The 18502-nt window shown below is 46.1% G+C and overlaps 1 protein-coding gene across 1 annotated transcript in view; it reads right to left on the reverse strand.

Annotated features, from left to right (window-relative positions):
• The window catches only part of PAPPA (pappalysin 1), a 174752-nt gene extending 160226 nt beyond the window's left edge, over positions 1–14526 (reverse strand). Inside the window, exon 1 of the mRNA XM_021551415.3 lies at positions 13762–14526. Within this exon, the coding sequence (XP_021407090.2) occupies positions 13762–14158 (397 nt within the window). The 5' untranslated portion in view covers positions 14159–14526. The remainder of the gene's footprint in view (positions 1–13761) is intronic.
• Positions 14527–18502: the final 3976 nt, after the last annotated feature.

An 18502-nucleotide genomic window follows, 5' to 3' on the forward strand; every position in this document is an offset into this window, starting at 1 on the left:
CCTCCTTCCCTCATAGAGCATCTTGTTGCAATGTCCTTCTGATGTTCACATAAACCCGTGTGCCTGTTCCAGCTCGTCCTGTCACCAGAGTGTGACAAGTGTCAGAGAAACCCATAAAAGCCAGGCTGTTGGCTCGACAGGGCAAAGGACACCATGTGTTGAACACATTGACAGATCTCAATAAATAACAGCCCTGCTGAACAGCTGGCTGGATTGCTGGGGTTTGGAAGAATGTTGGCCACATTGCCTACTTGCGTGCGTCCTCCTCAGTGAGGCACAGAAAATCCTGCGCATGAGGAGCGGAAATACATCACTTCCAGAGTCTACCAAAGAGGAATAAAAAATAATAAAGTATCTGAACACAAGTTAAAATCTTGACTCTAGTTTTATGGCAAATTTTGGACATACAGAAGTGCAATAGGTTGTTGGTTTGTTGATATAGGTGCAAAAGATGTTCCTCCCGAGGGAGTGGAGATTTGGGAGGTGGTAGGAAGAACTGTCCTAATCTCATTTCGTTCTTCTCTCTATCATGGAATACATAACTCCCATTTAATTCAGTCTGAACCCTCTTAAATCTGAGAGCACAGCAACTGTTCACAGAACAGTTTGGCCTTCACAGTGTGAGGCAAAACACAAGGTTTTGGTAAAAAGGCTTTTGTTTCTCTGCCTCTACCATCAGTGTTTGAGGCTCAGAGAAGAGTTTGGACCAACATTCAGACTTCTGCTGCAAGGTCTCTTCCTCCAGGAGTGCAAGTGCTCCCAGCCCACCTTTGCTGCCAAATCCCAGCCCTGCAGAAACCTCTGGAGAAGAAACACGGCCCCGTTGCTGTCTCATTTTGCCTCTGTGAGATGCAGCTGCTGTTGCTTCCCTCTCTGGCCTGTTCCATGGAGCCTGCAGGTGTTTGCAGATGTCCATTTCCCAGTAAAACTGGTGGTATGCCGATGTTTAAAACAAAATAAAATAAACCCCCCGTGCTACAGTGCCCAGTTGAAGACCACTGCTGTTTGAGCATTGCCTCTGCTGAGACGCAGAATGTAAACAGTCTGTCTGATTAAACCATCCCCAGCAAGAGGACTGCGGGGAATTCCAGCCTTTCCCAGCAGAAGATCCTCTGCTCTTCAATAATTCAGAACTCCTCAAAGGGTAAGAATGAATTGCTCAACTTTCCTGCCAGGAGAAGCTGTTGATAGTTACACTGGAATTCTTGGAGGAAGCTCACCAATATAAACCAGGTCCATTTCCATCACTGCTCCACCCTGCTCCTTTATTTAACCTGCTCGCAGGCAAAGGGATTGTGCAACAATTGATAAACTCTGTCCGTGCTGCAATGCAAAATGCTCACTTCTGATTTTCTTCCCTTCATTGGGATAGGAGGTGGAGAGACCACACAGATTCAGATAAAACTTGACAGAAAATATTTGCTCAGAAAGAGAAAATACTCTTTCAAAAAAAAAAAAAAATCAATAGATAAGACTATTTTAAACTATCCCATTTTAAGGTGTGGAGATTCTGCCAGCACTGGACACATTTTGTAGTACACTTCTGAAACTTTGAGGCTCTTAGAACTAAAAGTGGGACCACAACTTCCACATCTATTAAATCTGTAAAAGCTCCCTTAGCCCCAAATTCCAAACACACTCCTTATGGAAGAAAGGGAGCCTGGAACAGTGGCATGAGACCTGCATTGACACCCCACCTCTGCCCAAGTGAAGAACCATGGCCTGACCAGGCTGCCTCCCTTACTGCCAGAGCTTTCCTAGATCTGATGCTCTTCCTGTTCATTTTGGGTGGCCAGAAAGACTTATTAGAGGATCCAACCATCTCCTGTAAGGAAACAAACATCTAATTCACTCACCTTGTAACCAAGACCAAGGTGCAGTGCTAAAGACACAAACCAGGAGCAGCCACAAGAAAATGGTCTATTATTCAGTGGCTCCTTTGCTGTCAGAGATTTGTGGGACCACTGAAACAAATCAAAAAATATTCTGTGTTTTCCAGCTGCTGGCACCATTACCATGCTTTGCTCATGCCCTGATGACCACAGTCCCGTGTTACCCACTCCCCTGGGTCCTGCTCGCTCCTACCTCCTGAAGGGGTGGTTCTGTGAGAATGGTGTGCAACACCAGATGTACCATCAGCCCTGTGCTCAGACTATAGTGGACAATTATCCTTTGGGCTATTTTAGTCCTTTTACAGCCTTTGCGCAACTCAAGAGCAACAGTTTTGCCAGGAGCCAGAATCTAGATTTTGATGTTAAAACAACAACAACAACAACAACAAAACAGACAGAATCAGTGGATTTACCAAGAAGAAAATGTACAGGGTTACTGAAGTCAACCTTCTTGCTTGGGGTTCCCAAATGTTGTCCATGCTGATTTCAAAGCAAATCGAGACCACAATTTTTCCCCACTTCTTTTATATTTTCCACAACGATGGGAAAAGATGAGGAGGATACAGAGTTAGAGAGGCAAACATCTCATCAAAGAAACTCCTACAAGCAGATGAAGGGTAGGAAACATCCAGCAACCCTGCTGGCTCCAACCCACAGCCCAGGCCTGGGTGCGTGGTTGATTTTCACTAACTAACTTTTCTTCCCGTGAACTTCCTCTGAGGGTGTTTGTTTATAAACAGAAGAGGGAATATTTTTGCTGGAGATGGGACAGTACGGGCGGGGGTGAAGGAGTTTAGGCCACAAGCCTGGAGAGCAGAGTTCAGGAGTGTTTGTTGCCGGAAACACAAAGGGCTCACTGTAACACTGGTACATGGCCCAGTTCCACAGTCTGGAGGGATTACGATATAGGTATATGCAGAAAATACTTCAAAAAGCAAAAACAACCCCACATTGTACAAATGTTTCCCACTGCATCACCATAACCATTACACACCCAAATAAAACCACCGACAGCGGTGATGGTGGTTGGAGGTTGCTCTCCACAACATTTACCTCTCAGCTGGGTCAGTTTCCCCATTGCATGCCCTCTGTTTCTGCCCCAAATTCTACACAATCACAGGTCTGGAGCAGCCCCCCTCCCTGATTTCCTCTCCAAATGAGTTACTCTAGGTTTACATTGGTGTGTTCAACAGCAGAATCTGGCTTGTATTGCTCGCCCTTCCCTCTGCCAAGTATGTTTCAAAACTGTGTGTGTAATCCATTTAGTTAACATTTGCTTTTTCTCCCAGTACTCCTTTTCTCCCTGAACATCTCCATTCACGAGCTACAGCACAGGAGGCTTCCAATTCTTGTCTAGTTTACGCTGAAAATAATTCTCATTAAATTATCACTGGTGAAAGGTGCTGTTTTGACCTCCGAGAGGCTGCTCTGTTTATCCACAAGACAGATGACATGTAAGACAGCAGTAATGCAAGCTCCAGATTTCAACTTTAGCACCTCAGACTTTACAAGCACAGATGCTGCTGCATTCAGAACAAACTCCCGTAGATTGGATGTACAGCCTCCCTGGTGATGCTCCTGACAGAAACACTGGATGTTCAGCCACGAGGGTGTGCACTGGGTGGTGATCCCTCCCCAAAAATCCCCTGGCCCCCCTTCTGCAACTTCTAACCTGGTCTGATTTAACTATGGGGTAAGCATTATGGAGCTGCTTTTGTCCTTAATTTACTAACATGACATATACAGAGGCAGATTTTCAGCATTTCCTAAGAAGATAAGCAGTTACAACTTCTAAGTTTTACAAGCCATTTCAGCAAGTCAATACAATAATCAATGTGAAGACGGATAAAAAAATATCAAAGTATTCCAATTTAAATTGGAGTACTCTGAACTAAGGGGCTTTGCTGATATTTGTTTTTCTCTCCCACTGGGGGCTGCACACACTGTTCCATCTGAGAAATACAATAATTTGTGCAGATTCAACCATCACCAGTGTGTCTGGCTCAGAGATATTAATTCCGGACTCTCTGATTTTCTGCCATGTCCAAAGAGCTCATGTCACAAATTCCAAGTGCCTTCTTCCCCTAGCCCCTGTGTTGTCACCAGCAAGTTGTCACCTGGCAGGTGACAAACTCCACCACCACCACTGTCCTCATCCACTGAAGAACCATCAACAGCTACAAGGAAATATCCTGCAGGAATTAGGGCACGTGACTCCACATGGAGAACAATCTCAGCTGAGAAATAACCATCAACATCCCTAAAAAATCATAATAAAACATAACAAAAGGGCTGCTGGTGGGTTTGGTCACTGACTTTGTCACCAGCACACTGCCACATCCAGGACAAGTCCATTCCTCAATTTTCCTGATTTTAAGGGATGTGTTCTTTCACACCTGAGATTTATCACCATCAGCAGCAAGAAGTTTTGTGGCAAGTTCAAGACTATAAAACGATAATCTTGCTGCAAAGATAAACAACAGCACTAGGATACATTAGTACAGGAGGGAAAAACTCCATTCAAAACTAAGTAACACTGGTAACAGCAAAGACTTTCCTCTCCATTTCATTCCCTGACTTAAATAAAACAAACAAAATAATGGTGATAAAATCTGTTTCCTCAATCCAGTGGATGATCTTTGTGAATATGTTTCCAACACTAACAGCAGAGAACAGACAAGGAAGAGAATGAAGGAGGAAAGGAGCCTGCAGCTGATGCTCGGTGTCGGGAACAGGGCTGCTCTTCTCCCAATTCCATGACGACAGATGACTCCTGGGAATCAGATGAGGGAGGGGAAGATGGGTCAGAAGAGAGAAATCCATATGGGAAAGTGATTTAAAACAAACAGAGAGACAATAAATTAGATATAAAGAAAAGGAGGAAAAACACAAGAGAGGGGAGGAAGGAGAAGAGATAAAAAACCCTTAAATATCACCCAAAAGGAAAACTCGAGAGCCCACCAGGCCCCAGGAGGTGCCCAGCACAGAACAGAGTGGTTTGTTTCTCTAACACAGCAATTCTTTTGCTTTCATGAGCGGGTATCATATCTCTCAGCTGCTGCTTCACCAGGCCAACTCCAGATGCTTCTCAGTTTCGCTTCCCCCTCACTCCCTCTCTGCGAGAGCGAGCGCCCGCTCCTTGTTTGTGCACGGCGAGGATGGATATTAAACAGAACAATATCAATAATTCCCAGAAAACAGGCGAGCCCGTCAGCCTGGCTGCACACACAAGCACACTGCCTGCTTACCCTGTGTTCCCACAGCGCTTCCAACGCCAGCTGGCCAAAGCCACCAACCTGTGGCCACCCTCGGAGGGGACAGCACCCTCCTGCAGCACAGGCGATGGGAGAGGAGCAGGAAAGCAGCGACTGTGCAGGGAGGGAAGGAGGGAACGCAGGGGAATCAAGGACACCAGACAGCAGGGGAAAAAGTGAGGCTAGGATGGTGATAAGAGAGGGTGGAGGGATTGGACGGGAAAGTCACACAATTACATCAGCCCGCAGAACGGAAAATGGGAGAGTGGGTTTGGAATAGGGGAGATTTTAACGTGAAGAAAATAAAAAGGAAAAAGGAGAGGGGAAAAAAAGAGAAGGAAGGTTGAAAGATAAAGAGGCCAATTTGAGATTTGGAGTACAGCAAAACCAAATAAACATGTACCCTTCCTCTGATGTTAGGGCTTCACAGTTTTTCTTCTCTAATGTCTAAAGCAAAAAAATCTGCAAAATAAAGGATACTGAAGCAAGGACCACAGACAGGTCCAGGCTGTAGAGAAGGGATGTAGAAAACTCTCTGAAATCACAGCCTTTGCCAGATTCAGCCAAGCTCAATGGGATTTTTCATGATCTTGACCAGGTTTAGGATCAAGTCCATGCTTCCTGAACAACCATGAATACAGCCCTGTTCTGCCAAGGGCTAATTGACCTGTATTCATATTTGTTCCCTTTTAACTGTGATGCACAATGCACCCTCACTTGGTGCTGCCAAACTTATGGATGCTCATGGAGTCCTCAAATCCTCATCCTTATAGAGTCCTCAAATTGTTCTGATCACTGTCAACGAGGCTAGCAGAAAGCAAATTTCTGTGGTAAGATATTTCTCTCCTGTTCTCTTTTTACCTTGCCTTTTTGTATTCTGCTCTGCTCCTGCTCAGAGTAAGAGTACTTGAACTTCATGGATGGCTTTGGGGAGAGTAAACTTTATAATAGGCACTAACATCAAATCAAAGCAGTTTACAAGATGTGCCACTTGTGTCAGGATATGTGGGGAAATAAACAAGCTGCTCCTCCTTGATCATTGGAGTTTAAATGCTCTATTGATCTGGGAAGAAAATCAAAGGGGCTTTGGAAATGGTGTGTGTGTGCATGCATGCTCACAGCAGAGAAAATGAAGAGAAATGTGGAGAGACAGAGAAAATAGCACAACAATCAAGTATTCCTTTTCCACAGAAAGGTGAAATAAAATCAAGAATCATATCCAGATGTCAGCAACCCCTAGGTGGGGAAATGGGCACAGAGCAATTGAAGGATGAGGTCAGGGAAAAGCTACATCTTCATCTTCAGAAGACTCTTTTTTGGGAAAACAAAGAAACAAAATGCACAGCACAGCAACTGTGCCCAGAACAATGCATGAAGCAAATGCCCAGAACCTAGGCAACAGAAGAGTCCAGTATATTTTGCATTTATGAAATTGGAATATTAACATACGTTGCCCATGCAAACAGTACTAGATGGAAAAATTGGTAGCATTGAGAGAGGAGAGCAAATGAAGAAACAGATTATATTAGACTTGCTGATACACTTGAGAGAAAAAACATAGGATGATTTTGATCAAACAAGTATTTTCTGATGCATTTTCTAAATCATCTGGAATGTAAGATGCAAAGAAGTAAAAACACAATCAAGCATTCATTCCTACTGCAACTGTAGGGATGTAGAAACTGCCACACAGGCTAAGACCAGAGAAGGGTGGGAAATGTTTGATAAAATATTTTTCTCAGGAAAAGGGGAAATTAATCAAAACAGACTATCTGTGGGAAAGGATCAGTTCTGGCAAATATTCCAACTTAAAATTTCAATAGAAGTTTCATAACTGTCAAAACACCTGATTCATTTTAACTCTCTGAAAATAACAAAGCTGATACCTTTTACCAGACAATGTTTTTCTTTCTCATACTTAATAGTTTTCTAAACCAATGTTTTGGATTTTAGGTACTTAAGATGTTGTCGATCTGTCCTTCTCTTTTCCTGTCTTACATTAAAATGGTGACTCCCAGTCTTAGCTAAAGAGTTTGGTTTATAGTAGAGCACTGGGAAATCTTCTGTGGCCTGTGCTATATCAGAACCTACAAAGTGGATTTTCTGTGAATGTTTGGACTAATTATCTGCTGTTATATCCCTGACACTACAGGGGACTGAATTTGGCAACCCAGGTGGTCCCTCCTCTGATTCTGCTCCTGCAATTTCTACTGGGGAAAAGAAAAGAGGAGCTGAAAAAGCAACAGATAAAATAAGAAGTAAAAGTATTATAAGGCAGCATTTCAGTTGACCCTGGTCATGGGGGGGTTTATTTTTGTTTTTTCAATATGGCTTTTTGAAAAAAGACACTATACTTTGGCTATTTTTTTTTTTTTTTCCTGGCTCAGGCCAGCATGAAAACCCAATGTGAAAGCACTTGGTTAATCCTGTGGCCTTGAGAGCACCTAAACCCTGTTGATCCTCAAATATTTTTCATAAAATGTTTCAGGTTGGAAGGGACCTTTGAAAGTTATCCCATTCCACCCTCTTTCATGGGCAGGGACATCTCCCAGTGTCCCAGGCTGATCCCAGCCCTGTCCAACCTGGCCTTGGGCACTGCCAAGGATCCAGGGGCAGCCACAGCTGCTCTGGGCACCTGTGCCAGGGCCTGCCCACCCTCCCAGGGGAGAATTCCCTCCCAGTATCTGATCCAAACCTATTCTCTTTCAGTGTGAACCCATTCCCTCTTGTCCTGGCATTCCAGGTCTTTGTCAGAAGTCCCTGTCCAGCTCTCTGGTGCCTCTCCAGGCACTGAAAAGCCACAGTGAGGCCACCCCAAAGCTTTTCTCCTCCAGGCTAAACAGTCCCAGAGCTTTTCCATCTCCTCTGGGTCTCTGCAGCAGCTCCAGCTCCTCCCTGTGCTGGGGCAGCTGTGCAGGTGGGGTCTCACCTGAGCACAGGGCACAGGGGCAGCATTCCCCTGCCCTGCTGCCCAGGCTGCTCCTGACACACCCCAGGACACAAATGGCTTTCTGGGCTTCCAGGGCACGAAACACTTTTGAGTTAAGGGTGCTCCTGGATGCATTGTGGCTTCACCTCTTTGTGACAGACCCATGTCCTGGCAGAGCCAGACCAAGGCTCCAAGGAAGGCATTTCTGCACCAAAACTCCCTGCTCCCCTCAGCTGGCTGCCCATAAGCTGAGTCAGGCCCCAGTGACCAGCGAGGTGTCCACTGGCACTTGGATCTTTGCAGGTCAGTGTGCTCAGCCAAGGGTCTCTCCCAGCCTTGGCAAAAGGGAGTGGACTCAAAGACCATGGAGCAGCCTCAGCAAACACCTGGGTCAGCTGTGCAAGCAGAGCCCTGGTTGGCACTGGAAAGTGGCACCTACCTGTGTGCAGGGTCTGGGTTAGGGTTCCCAGGGAGCCAGCATCAGCAAAACCCTCTGGGATTTGGGATTTAAGCTCATCCCTCCTCATGCCATGCGTGGCTGGGGCTGATGGGGGACACCAGTGCTCAGTGCAGCCACAGCCTCAGCACCCCTTGGCCACCTACAAGCCCCTCCTGGCAGCCCGTGGGGTGGGATGGGGGCCTGGAGAGCAGCTCCAGCCTGATTCCCAGGGCTGGTTTGGCCATGGCTTCGCGTGCCAAGGCTCTCCAAGGGCTTCCCCTCGCCCTCAGCACCGAGCCCGCCCTGCACAGCTCTGCTCTGCGCTCCTCCAGACATCTCCTGCAGTCCCTGAGGACAGCCCTGCTCCTGCTCTCTCTCCAAACACCATCCTCGCCGCTTGCTTTCTGCCTCACGCGACTTGTTCTAAGTGAAACAGGCTGCCTCGAAATAAATCAGGCTGAAATGAAGCTTGGAGAGGCAAACTCAGCCTGGGACACAGCCCCGTGCCTACAGGAGAGAGCCATACATCATTTAGGAATCTAAATTTGCCACCCTTCACACACAGAGTCAAATTGCCTTCACTGTTTTATTACCATTTAATTAATTAGAGCAGCCTACATGTAAGTGCTTTAAGGGGAAAAAAAAATCAGCTTTCTTCTAATTGTGCTATTCTAACTCTAGACTGTAGCTGGTTAAAAGAATGAGACCAGATTAAATTGGAAATCAGTTTCTGATTTTTGTCCCAGCTTCCACAGGCTAAGGAAATATGCTGTTCAAATGCAAATATTTAGTAAATGACAAGCTGTGAGGGTATTTTGTTCAGTGACCTATGAGTCAAGCCCCATCCAGACCCATAGTCATGAAGTGGATAATCATTTGAACCCATGCACAGGGAAGCCAAACCCACACAGCTTCCCCCACCCTCAGCAATGCTGTTTTAGAGATTTGTCACCTTGCAGGAATATCTGTGCAGGTGTTCCAGCTCCTGTCACTCCACTGTGCCCACCATGGCCAGCACCCTGAGACCTTGCACGTGCCAGCACCAATTAAACAACAGAATTACAAGTTTTATATTTGACTTCTCCTTCTTTGTAGCTCTTCATCACAGAACACAACCAGAAAGTTTATACAGTTGAAAGACAACAGGCTGTAGAAAATGCCACGTGATCTACCTGCCTATTGTTTTAATGCCAGTGAAACTCTGAGTAAACTGTCTACTGAAAACATCCTCAAGTTTCCAGCACACCCAGCATGAGGATCAGCTTTGGAGATAGGACCCAGCTCACCAATTCTACCTGAAGTGTATTAAACAAATATCAGAGTCCAAAACTTCAGAAGGAAACAACTCCCCAGAATAAGCATGTATTCTTTAACTCTGTAGAGGGAGTAGACCTATGCAGTGTCTTTATAGTTACCTAATTATTGGACCCTGACATGGATGTTTCTCAGTCCCTTACATGTGGCTTTAAGTGAGCTCCACCATGCCGGTTTTGGCTTTTCTTTCCCTTTGGATTCTGCTGCAGTTTTATGTTCATCAAGGACTGAAGTTGGGAAAACATAGGCACTCCCTTACATACGAAGCTTTATTAAGTTGGGATCCTGCTCCCTGTTGGCAGGAATAGAGACAGAGGGGAATGAAACCGAGAAGGGGAGGAAAAAAAAAAATCAAAACAAAACAAAAAAACTTTCACTCTTCAGAGCAGGCACGCCTTCTTACTCCGGCTCCCGCTGCCGATCATTCATCCCGCTCCTCTCAGCTCCCAGCCAGTAAAGAGTCAACATCTCTCTCCCGTGAAAACACGAGCCACCCCACACCCCAGAAAACACCCTGACAGGGACTGGGGAGGATCCCGTTTCTCAGGATGGGGTTGAGTTTTCACAGTGGAGCTGAAACATCTTTGATTACGGCAGCAGCAAGGTCAGCAGCGCTTTGAAGCCCCTCATTGGCATGGTGTGTGTGCATTGCTGAGCCCAGCACAGCCCCACCTTAACCCTTTGTGCACCAGCATCCCCAGCCTGCGCGGGGGAAGGTGCTCCAAGCCCCGGGTGGCTCCACGTGCACATGTGCGTGTTTACAAGAGGGATGCGCCGAGCTGAGGGATGTGCGCACATCCCAGCAGGGTTTGTCCGAAACTCTGCGGCCCGGGAGGGATGGAGGGATGGAGGGAGGGAGGGAGGGAAGGAGGGAGGGCGAGTGCGCAGCAGCCGGGAGCTGCTCCGGGAGCCGCACCGCGGGAGCCGCTCCGAGGAGCGCAGCCCAGCCCCGACAGGGCTCCTGAGCTTTTGCGTAACGCAGATCAGCGGGTCAGACTTCCAGTTTCCCAACAGCTTTCCCTCTGACAAATGCCAGAGCAGATCGCAGTGGAGTCACACAGGGCGGCAATAACAGCGCTGCCAAGCAGCGTGAAAATTGGCAGAGCCTGGCACCAGGACTGCCTCTCATCAGAGACAGGGCATGGCCCGGCACAATGACGAACCCACTTAACAGCGCTGTAAAATTAGCCATTTATGAAAACAAATTGAATACTGCAGCAGAGGGTGACGTAAGGAGAGTTGGCTCCAGACAGAAACTCCTGTAGCCTGGATTAGCAGAAGAACTCCGTTATGTCAGGGCTCAGGCACAGAAGCTGATAACAACTTGGGTCCTACATGAGATTTTTAACAGACACAACAGGTTTCGCCTATAGGCACACATATACCACTTGCATTAATTTCTTATATGCCAGCAGGGAGTGGTGAAAGGGGAGCACTCATCACGGGCAGAAAGTGGGGGGCAGAAAGTAGGGGAAGACACAAGAGCAACTCTAAAAAGAGGTGTATTCCAGTCAATTCCACCCCTCCCCTCAGATCTGTACAGCCACACCGCTTCCCACTTTGCAACTGGGACGAAAGTTGGGGAGAAATTCACTTCTGGCACTGCCAGCAAATGTGCCCCAGTCCCTACCCTTCCAAACACCCAGATGGGCTCTTGATTTCAGTGGGGTCCTACAGATGCAAATTCTACAGCAGAATGGAGCTCCTCCGTCTGTCACATCCCAAAACAGTGAAAATGTGAAAGCCAAGAGTTTTGGCAGCCAGAACCCTTGATTTCCTCATTGAGGGAAGCGTAATCTCTCCCTAAGCTTGCTGCAGGTCTGGGAGGCTGTGGTGTGCAGAGGATACTCCAAGTGAGTTCCTCTTGGACCTCTTCCAGGTGTTTACACACAGAGCCAAACCTGGCTTCTCTTCAAGAGTGCGTGCGAGGGGGGCAGGGGGAGCTTAAAAATAAAATAAAAATCACAAAGTCCTCCCGAGCTGAGCTGAAGCTCTACGGTGCAAAACTGGGGCATTTCTCTTCATTTTTCACAGTGGAATGTTATTTCCATGCATAAAATGGGTCAAGTGTTTTATACAGGCAACAACCTAACCTCCCCCATCCAATTAAAGTATTTTACTACAAATGATCTTTGTGTGTGTTTGTCTAGGTTCCCTGTTGTGAGAATTAGAGATACTTGCACCAAAGACAGACATGGGGTCCTAGATGTTGGATTAAACACACTAAAAAATACACTGACCCTGTTTGGGTACCGATGAGATCTGTGTAAACCCCAATTCTGCCTTTCCTAACTTGAAAGGGAAGCACTTTGAGCCCTGGGGTTTTAAGTTAGGGTTGGGAACCAGAAGAACGGAGTGTGAGAAAGCCAGGGGGAATAAATCAAGGAATAATGTGGTTCACCTATGAAATCACTCCTCTGGAGGCACACGGGACCAGCCCATGCCCGGCACCTCCTGCCCACCCCGGCAACCCCGCACGAACGGCGGTCCCTCCTCACAAGCGAGCGGAGCAGCTGCGATTACCGAAAGTTAAGGGAAAGCACGGCTGAGTTCATCTCAGTTTTTTTTTTTTGTTTGTTTGTTTTCTTTAGGACAAAGCAACTTTCTTGCGAGACAGCGGCCGCGCCGGTCAGGGATGGGGCAGCGGAGCCGGGGATGTGGCAGGAGGAGGGTGGCAGGGGACAGCGAGCGGGGCTGGCGAGCGCTGCCGCCTGCGAGGAAGTGCCTCCACTTAAAGGGAAAGGGGAAATCCTCCCTGTCTCTTTAAGGCATCCTAGGACATGGAAACCTTGTACTTTCAGGGAATCTCCTTGCCAGAAGAACTGTAAAACATGTCTTCCCCCCGCCCCGCAATAGCCGTTTCTGTTTCTGACTTGTTTCCTTTTTTTTTTTAAGGGCATTTCCATTTTCTATGACTTCCTTCAGAGCAAAGATGGATGTGGCGACATTTATAAGGGTTTGTAACCCTCTGAAAAGTATCCGATTTCACGACAACTTCGCTGCACTTTATCACTAAAGCGGGGAAAGGGCGGGAGGTGGAGGGAGGGAGGGGGAGAGGGAGCGAACGCGGGGAGAGGGACCCAAATTCAGGATGGGCTCGTAAAATTTAAATAAGAAAAGTGCAATACTCCTCGTTATTGTCCAGCTCAGACAGCTTAGACTGGTAGCTGCTTTGAGTACTAAATGATTTTATAGGGCTGTTTGACCTTAGAATCATTGATGTTACACTTGCCATTTCTAAGGGGAGACAAAAATACTCCACACATCCTCTAGCTGCAGTGCGAGTCCCAGCCGTAGCCGAGTGTCGAGGGGTTGGGAACTTTATAAACTCATTTGATTCATTTGAGGTTTCACAATAGCCAAAAAGTTCCTTTATAGCTTTTTGGAAACCACATGCTAACACTGCATCTAAAGAGCGAACAGTGGAGTACACTAAAAAGCCAATAAAACCAAGGAAATCGTAGGGGGACCTTAGATATGCGTTTCTTTGCAGCCACACACCAGTCACATACATTTCTTTCCATACATACAAACAAGCCGCTTTCAAACGCTCTACTTACAGTTCTCCAACCTGACAATCAGACAAAAACCCCACCGCAAGAGCCGCCTCTTCTACCTGCACCTCAATCCGCGCACCCAGAAAGACAGAGAAAACCACCCCAGGGCACTGCCATTTCCCCGATGCAAAAGTTTACATAACTTTTCCCGCGAGCCCGTACTTCCAGGCGGTCGGCAGAGCTCGGGGATCTCCCGGACTGCGCGGCGGGGCGAAGGCGAGCCCGGCGGAGGCGCTGCCATCCATCCCCGGTGCGCCGCGGGGCACTCCCGCGGGGCTGGGTGTGCACAGCCCGCTCCCGGACACACGCACGCCTCCAGCCGCCTCCCGGCACGGAGCGGGGATGCCGCTGCAGCCACAGGCACGGCCGGACCTACCTGCAATGACAGCCGGAGATCTCTGTCCGCCTTCGGCTTTCAGCCACACTTGCAAAGTGAAGGCATCTCGGGGCAGCTCAACGTCTGCCTTCAGCCGCAGCTGATCACCTTGGCCACTGAAATAGAGCGCCCTGCTCGGGGTAAGGGACTCCTCTTCGTCCTTTACCTCCCGCTGTTGCCTCCTGCGGGGGACATGCCCAGGCTCCAGCCCAGCAGTGGAGCGCCTTCCTCGGGCTAACCTGGTGGCACAGGTGCCCGGGGCAGTGTGGAGGAGCTGGCGGCTGTGCCTGGTGTCCCTTCGTGCCCTGCGGGAGCGCTCGTCCATCCCACATTCGGGTCCACTGGCTAGGGCTGTACAGAGAAGCGCAAGAGGCAGCAGCAAACTCCAGAGCTGCATTTCCAATCTTCCCCCCCCTTCTCCCCTGCAAATCCTCCCGATCTGCCAGCTTTGGGCTCCTCCTTGCCTTGACTTTCTTCTCTTGTTCACCCTTCTTGGTATTTGCTCTTTTTATAACCCTTCTCAGTTGCTTTTTCTTTTCTTTTTTTCTTTTTCTTTCTTTCTTTTTCCTGCTTATAGATTTTTTTTCTCCTTAAAACAAATAAAAAAATTCAAATAAATCAAAACTCCTTCTTGCTTGAAATGTATTTCTCTGTTCTTCCTTCTCTATCTGTCTTCTTCTCCTCTATTCCTCCACAGCTGGAACTCCTCTCTCTCTTCTTTTCTCTGCTGAATTTTCTTCCCTTTATTTTTTTTTTCCTTCTTAAAAAAAAAAAAAAAAAAAACACACACACACTCACACACACACAAAACAAAACAAAAAACCAAAACAACCCCCCAGCTTTCTCCAAGACTCAGACCCACTGATTTCCCTCCCCCCAAAAGATGCTCTAATCTATTTATTTTTTTGGCCTCCTTTATAACATAAGCCACAACCCCCTCCTTTCCCCCAACCTCCCCCCCTCCCTTCTTCTCCACAAAATGAAAGAAAAGAGAAAAAGCCCCTCAGAAGATGAGTAAACAAGAATATGCTAATCTACTCTAGGGTGCTCCACCTTCCCAATTGAATGATTCCCATTAAAACTGCAGGGATCATGACTAATCAATCAGCTTGAAGGAGCAGATAGCTCCAGAGGTTCAAACACTTTTGCTGTTTTCCTTTTCCCCCCTTCTTTTCCTCTCTTCCTCTCTTTCCCCCTATCACTCCCCCCACCCTTATTTATTTTTTAAAGAAGACAATCAAGATGAATGGATCAATGTGACAAAAATCTGGCACCCCCCTTTTTGCAGTCTCCCCAGCTTTCTTTCTCAGTCCAGTCCAAAACACACATTCCTATTTTTTTTTTTTTCTTGGCAAAACAGAAAGCTATTTCTCCTCTCAGACTCCCCGTTGCACTTTGCTGGTAAACCTTATGTTCCTCTGCAGCACATAAAGAGTCTTGAAACTTGAGTCTCAGATTTTTTTTAATTGCTTTCTTTCTTTCTCTCTTTTCCACTCTCTCTCTCTCTCCTTCTCTAATTCCTTCTTTTCCTATTATTATTTTCTCAAAGTTATGCAATCAGCCAGGCTCCCCCTTTTGTGGTCCCCCTCAGTGCAGTTGTGTGCAGCTAATCCAAATGTTGCATCAAAGGTCCCCATCGAATCATCAGGAGCTAAAAGAAGAGAAGCTTTTTGAAGAGCATTTGCCTTCCAGAAGCTGTAGCAACAGAGTAGGATTTGGCTTTTGAGTGTTCCAAAGACTCCTGGGTTATTTTTTGGAAATAATGATTTAAAAAAATCAATTATTAATTTTATTGGTAGGTTGAATCAAAAAATCCTCTCTCAATATTGCTAATTTTCTGCCTAAGGAATTCAGCTCCCCTGGTTTCCTTGGCTTGGTTGTAGCCACAGGTAAGCTCCTGGCTGCTTGCTGGTTTGTAGATCTCTGTTTCTGAGCTGGGACGTTTCTTTTTTTTTTTCCTTTTTTTTTTTTTTTTTAATTTTTTTTTTTTTCACTCTTGAAAGATCTCAAAAGCTCCCCCTGATGGCAACAAAAAGGATTTTTCTAAGTCCTTAATCAGTGGAAATGACTTGGCAGTGGCGCTCACGGAGCGTCCAGGCCACTGCTCTCCTCTGAAGAAATCCAGTAAAACCAAGTTAAATCACACCAAACCCGGTCACAAACCACTCACACCATCCTCTTCTTCCATCTCGAAATTGATGATTGTCACGTCTTACTTTCCTATATATTTTCAACAAGAATCATGTACCAGAGTTTCCCTGGGACTGGCATCTTTCTGCTTCTGCAGGCTCCCCTGTTAGCATCACTTAGTTCTGACAACTTCCACTTAAAATATACATTATAACAGTAGCAAAAATCCTTTTTTTCCAATGAGAAAGGGCTGTTGCATGCTCACAAGTCTTCCAAAAAAGTTATTTTTAAGTTTTTTGCTAGTTTGAACACTCCATGATACACGATTGGCATTTTCAGTGGTGCTGGGTTTATTCACAAAGTCCCACCAGAAGTCAGCCAGAACCACAGCCCCTCTCTGTTCTCCAGCCCATCCCTCCACCACAGCTCTTCCTACAAGAAAGACAAAATACTGCTAGCTTCTACAAAGTTTATAATACAAGACCTCCAAGCCATTAAGCCTCTCAACAACTGAGAGGAAACATTTAAGTGGGAAATAAACGGTACAAACTCCTATAAATGTCCTGAAGAACTCTCAGAGATATGAAAAAGACACTTCTGTCTCTGTGCCTGCTTGGCAGAAACAATTTAAGATCAGAGCTAAGTGCTGCACTGTTCTAACTTAGCTCATAGAGGACACTGCAAATCAACCAAAAAACCCTAAAGTTTAAAGTGAACCTGTTCAACTTCAGCAAGAGCTAAACCAGGAGGAATCCTGCTGCCAGGACACTGCTGGCTCCATATGACAACTCCTCCCAGGTCCCTGGGACCCCTGCATATGTCAAGGCTGGGAGAGCAGGCTCTTGAAATAATGCTGGGTCTAGTTTTTCCAGGAGAAAAAGCTAATTCTGTGAAATCATGGTGTTTCTCAGGGACATCATGATTTGGCTGAAATCATCAAGGAAAATTACATCAATTTGATGTCACTGCATAATTTAATTTTGGACATACTTGACCTTCTATCTCTTACAAAACGGTTTCACTGTGACCAAATCACACTCCAGTGCATCAGCCTGCAGCTCCAGTGACAAATTCTGGGATATTCTTGCTGCAGAGGAAAAGCCCAGAGCTCTGCTTCCTGTACTTATGGAAGACAGAAGAAAGTATGGAAAGATGGGATCTATCTCTAGCCCACAAATTACATCTTCAATCAGTTTTATTCTGAAAACATAGTGAAAGCATAGAGAAAATGTAATATATAAAGTCTAGATGTGATAGAAAATGAAGTGGAAGAGATTTGATTTTAGGAATAGTGAGTAAATCTTGGATTCCTTAAGCCTGTGGGTCAGATCTAACTTCCCTGACCAGATGAAATTCTCCCCTGCACAGATGGACATTTATTCTCTGCTTAAGCCAGAACTTAAATGATGTACAGACCTGGCAGAGAGGTTCCTGCCCAAGGAGAATAATCCTACTGCTGCACTTGAGTGCAATATTCTCCTCAGGAAAGGGAGAAGGAGATTGTCTCGCATCTAGAAGTATTTTCATGAGAAAAAGGAAAAAAAAAAAAAAAAAAAAAAAAAAGCATCTAACCCTAGTTACACATATAGAGAGAAGAATTAGAATAGATATTTATGACACTATGCCAAAAAATAGCATTGAGCTAAATGCTGTATGCAGTCATTATAAGGAGAAATACTCAGCAGGAATCTTAGCTGAAGCTGCCAATAACTCCCAGGTTCAAGACTGGAGCTGAGTGAATAAATCATAACAAATAATGGTTTTGTCAAATTTTGACTTTTTTCCCTCCTATTTGCAAGCAGACTGAGAAACCTCTCAAATATGTTTGAAATTACATGGCCGTTTCTTCCTCGGCGTTAGTATTTCTCCGAGGCCAATTAGCACACAATTTGCTGTAATGTACACATTTTCACATTTGTTCTGTGTTAATTGGGCAAGGAAGTCACACAGCATTATTTTTGGCTCCCTGGGGGGTCAGGTTTAATCACTCATGATACAGTAAAATTACTAATTTTACATACGATGGGAGTTTCCATGCTTGAAACTCTCCTTGCGAAAAGCAGTGCTGGCTCTTCAAATTACTCACACGAAGGTCAATTAAAAACAATATTTCTTGAAAGTTGAGCTGAAAAGTCTGCCAGATACAACTGAATTGAGGCCCTACTATTCTGGGTAAGTATTTGTGCATATTTGTCCTCTCCGTGCACAACTCCATCGATCACAGCAGAGGTTTCACAGTCTTTACCCCTCACCGATATCCCAATCAAGTCTCTCTCAACTTGGCTTGGGTTAAGGATGGCTGGAACACAATCCAACAGCGACTCTGCTCAGAATCAGACAGGGCCCAGACACCAGATTTTAACACAACGTGTTGGATTCAGGGCATATTTTATGCAATCAGCAATGGTATGATTGGAATCATGCTGCCTCCACAGAGCAGCACGGAATGAAACCCAACGAGCTGAGAACAGCTTCAAAGAAAAGGGGATTTGGGCATCTTGGCTTGTGAATCCCATGAAGTCCAGCACATTTTAGGAGAAATAAAGTCACTTGCTTGGTGGCATAGTGGTGGTACAGGGGTTGCATTGGGTGGAGTGTAGCCACAGCTCCT

The sequence above is a fragment of the Lonchura striata genome, chromosome 22 (assembly GCF_046129695.1).
Source record: "Lonchura striata isolate bLonStr1 chromosome 22, bLonStr1.mat, whole genome shotgun sequence".
NCBI lineage: Eukaryota > Metazoa > Chordata > Aves > Passeriformes > Estrildidae > Lonchura > Lonchura striata.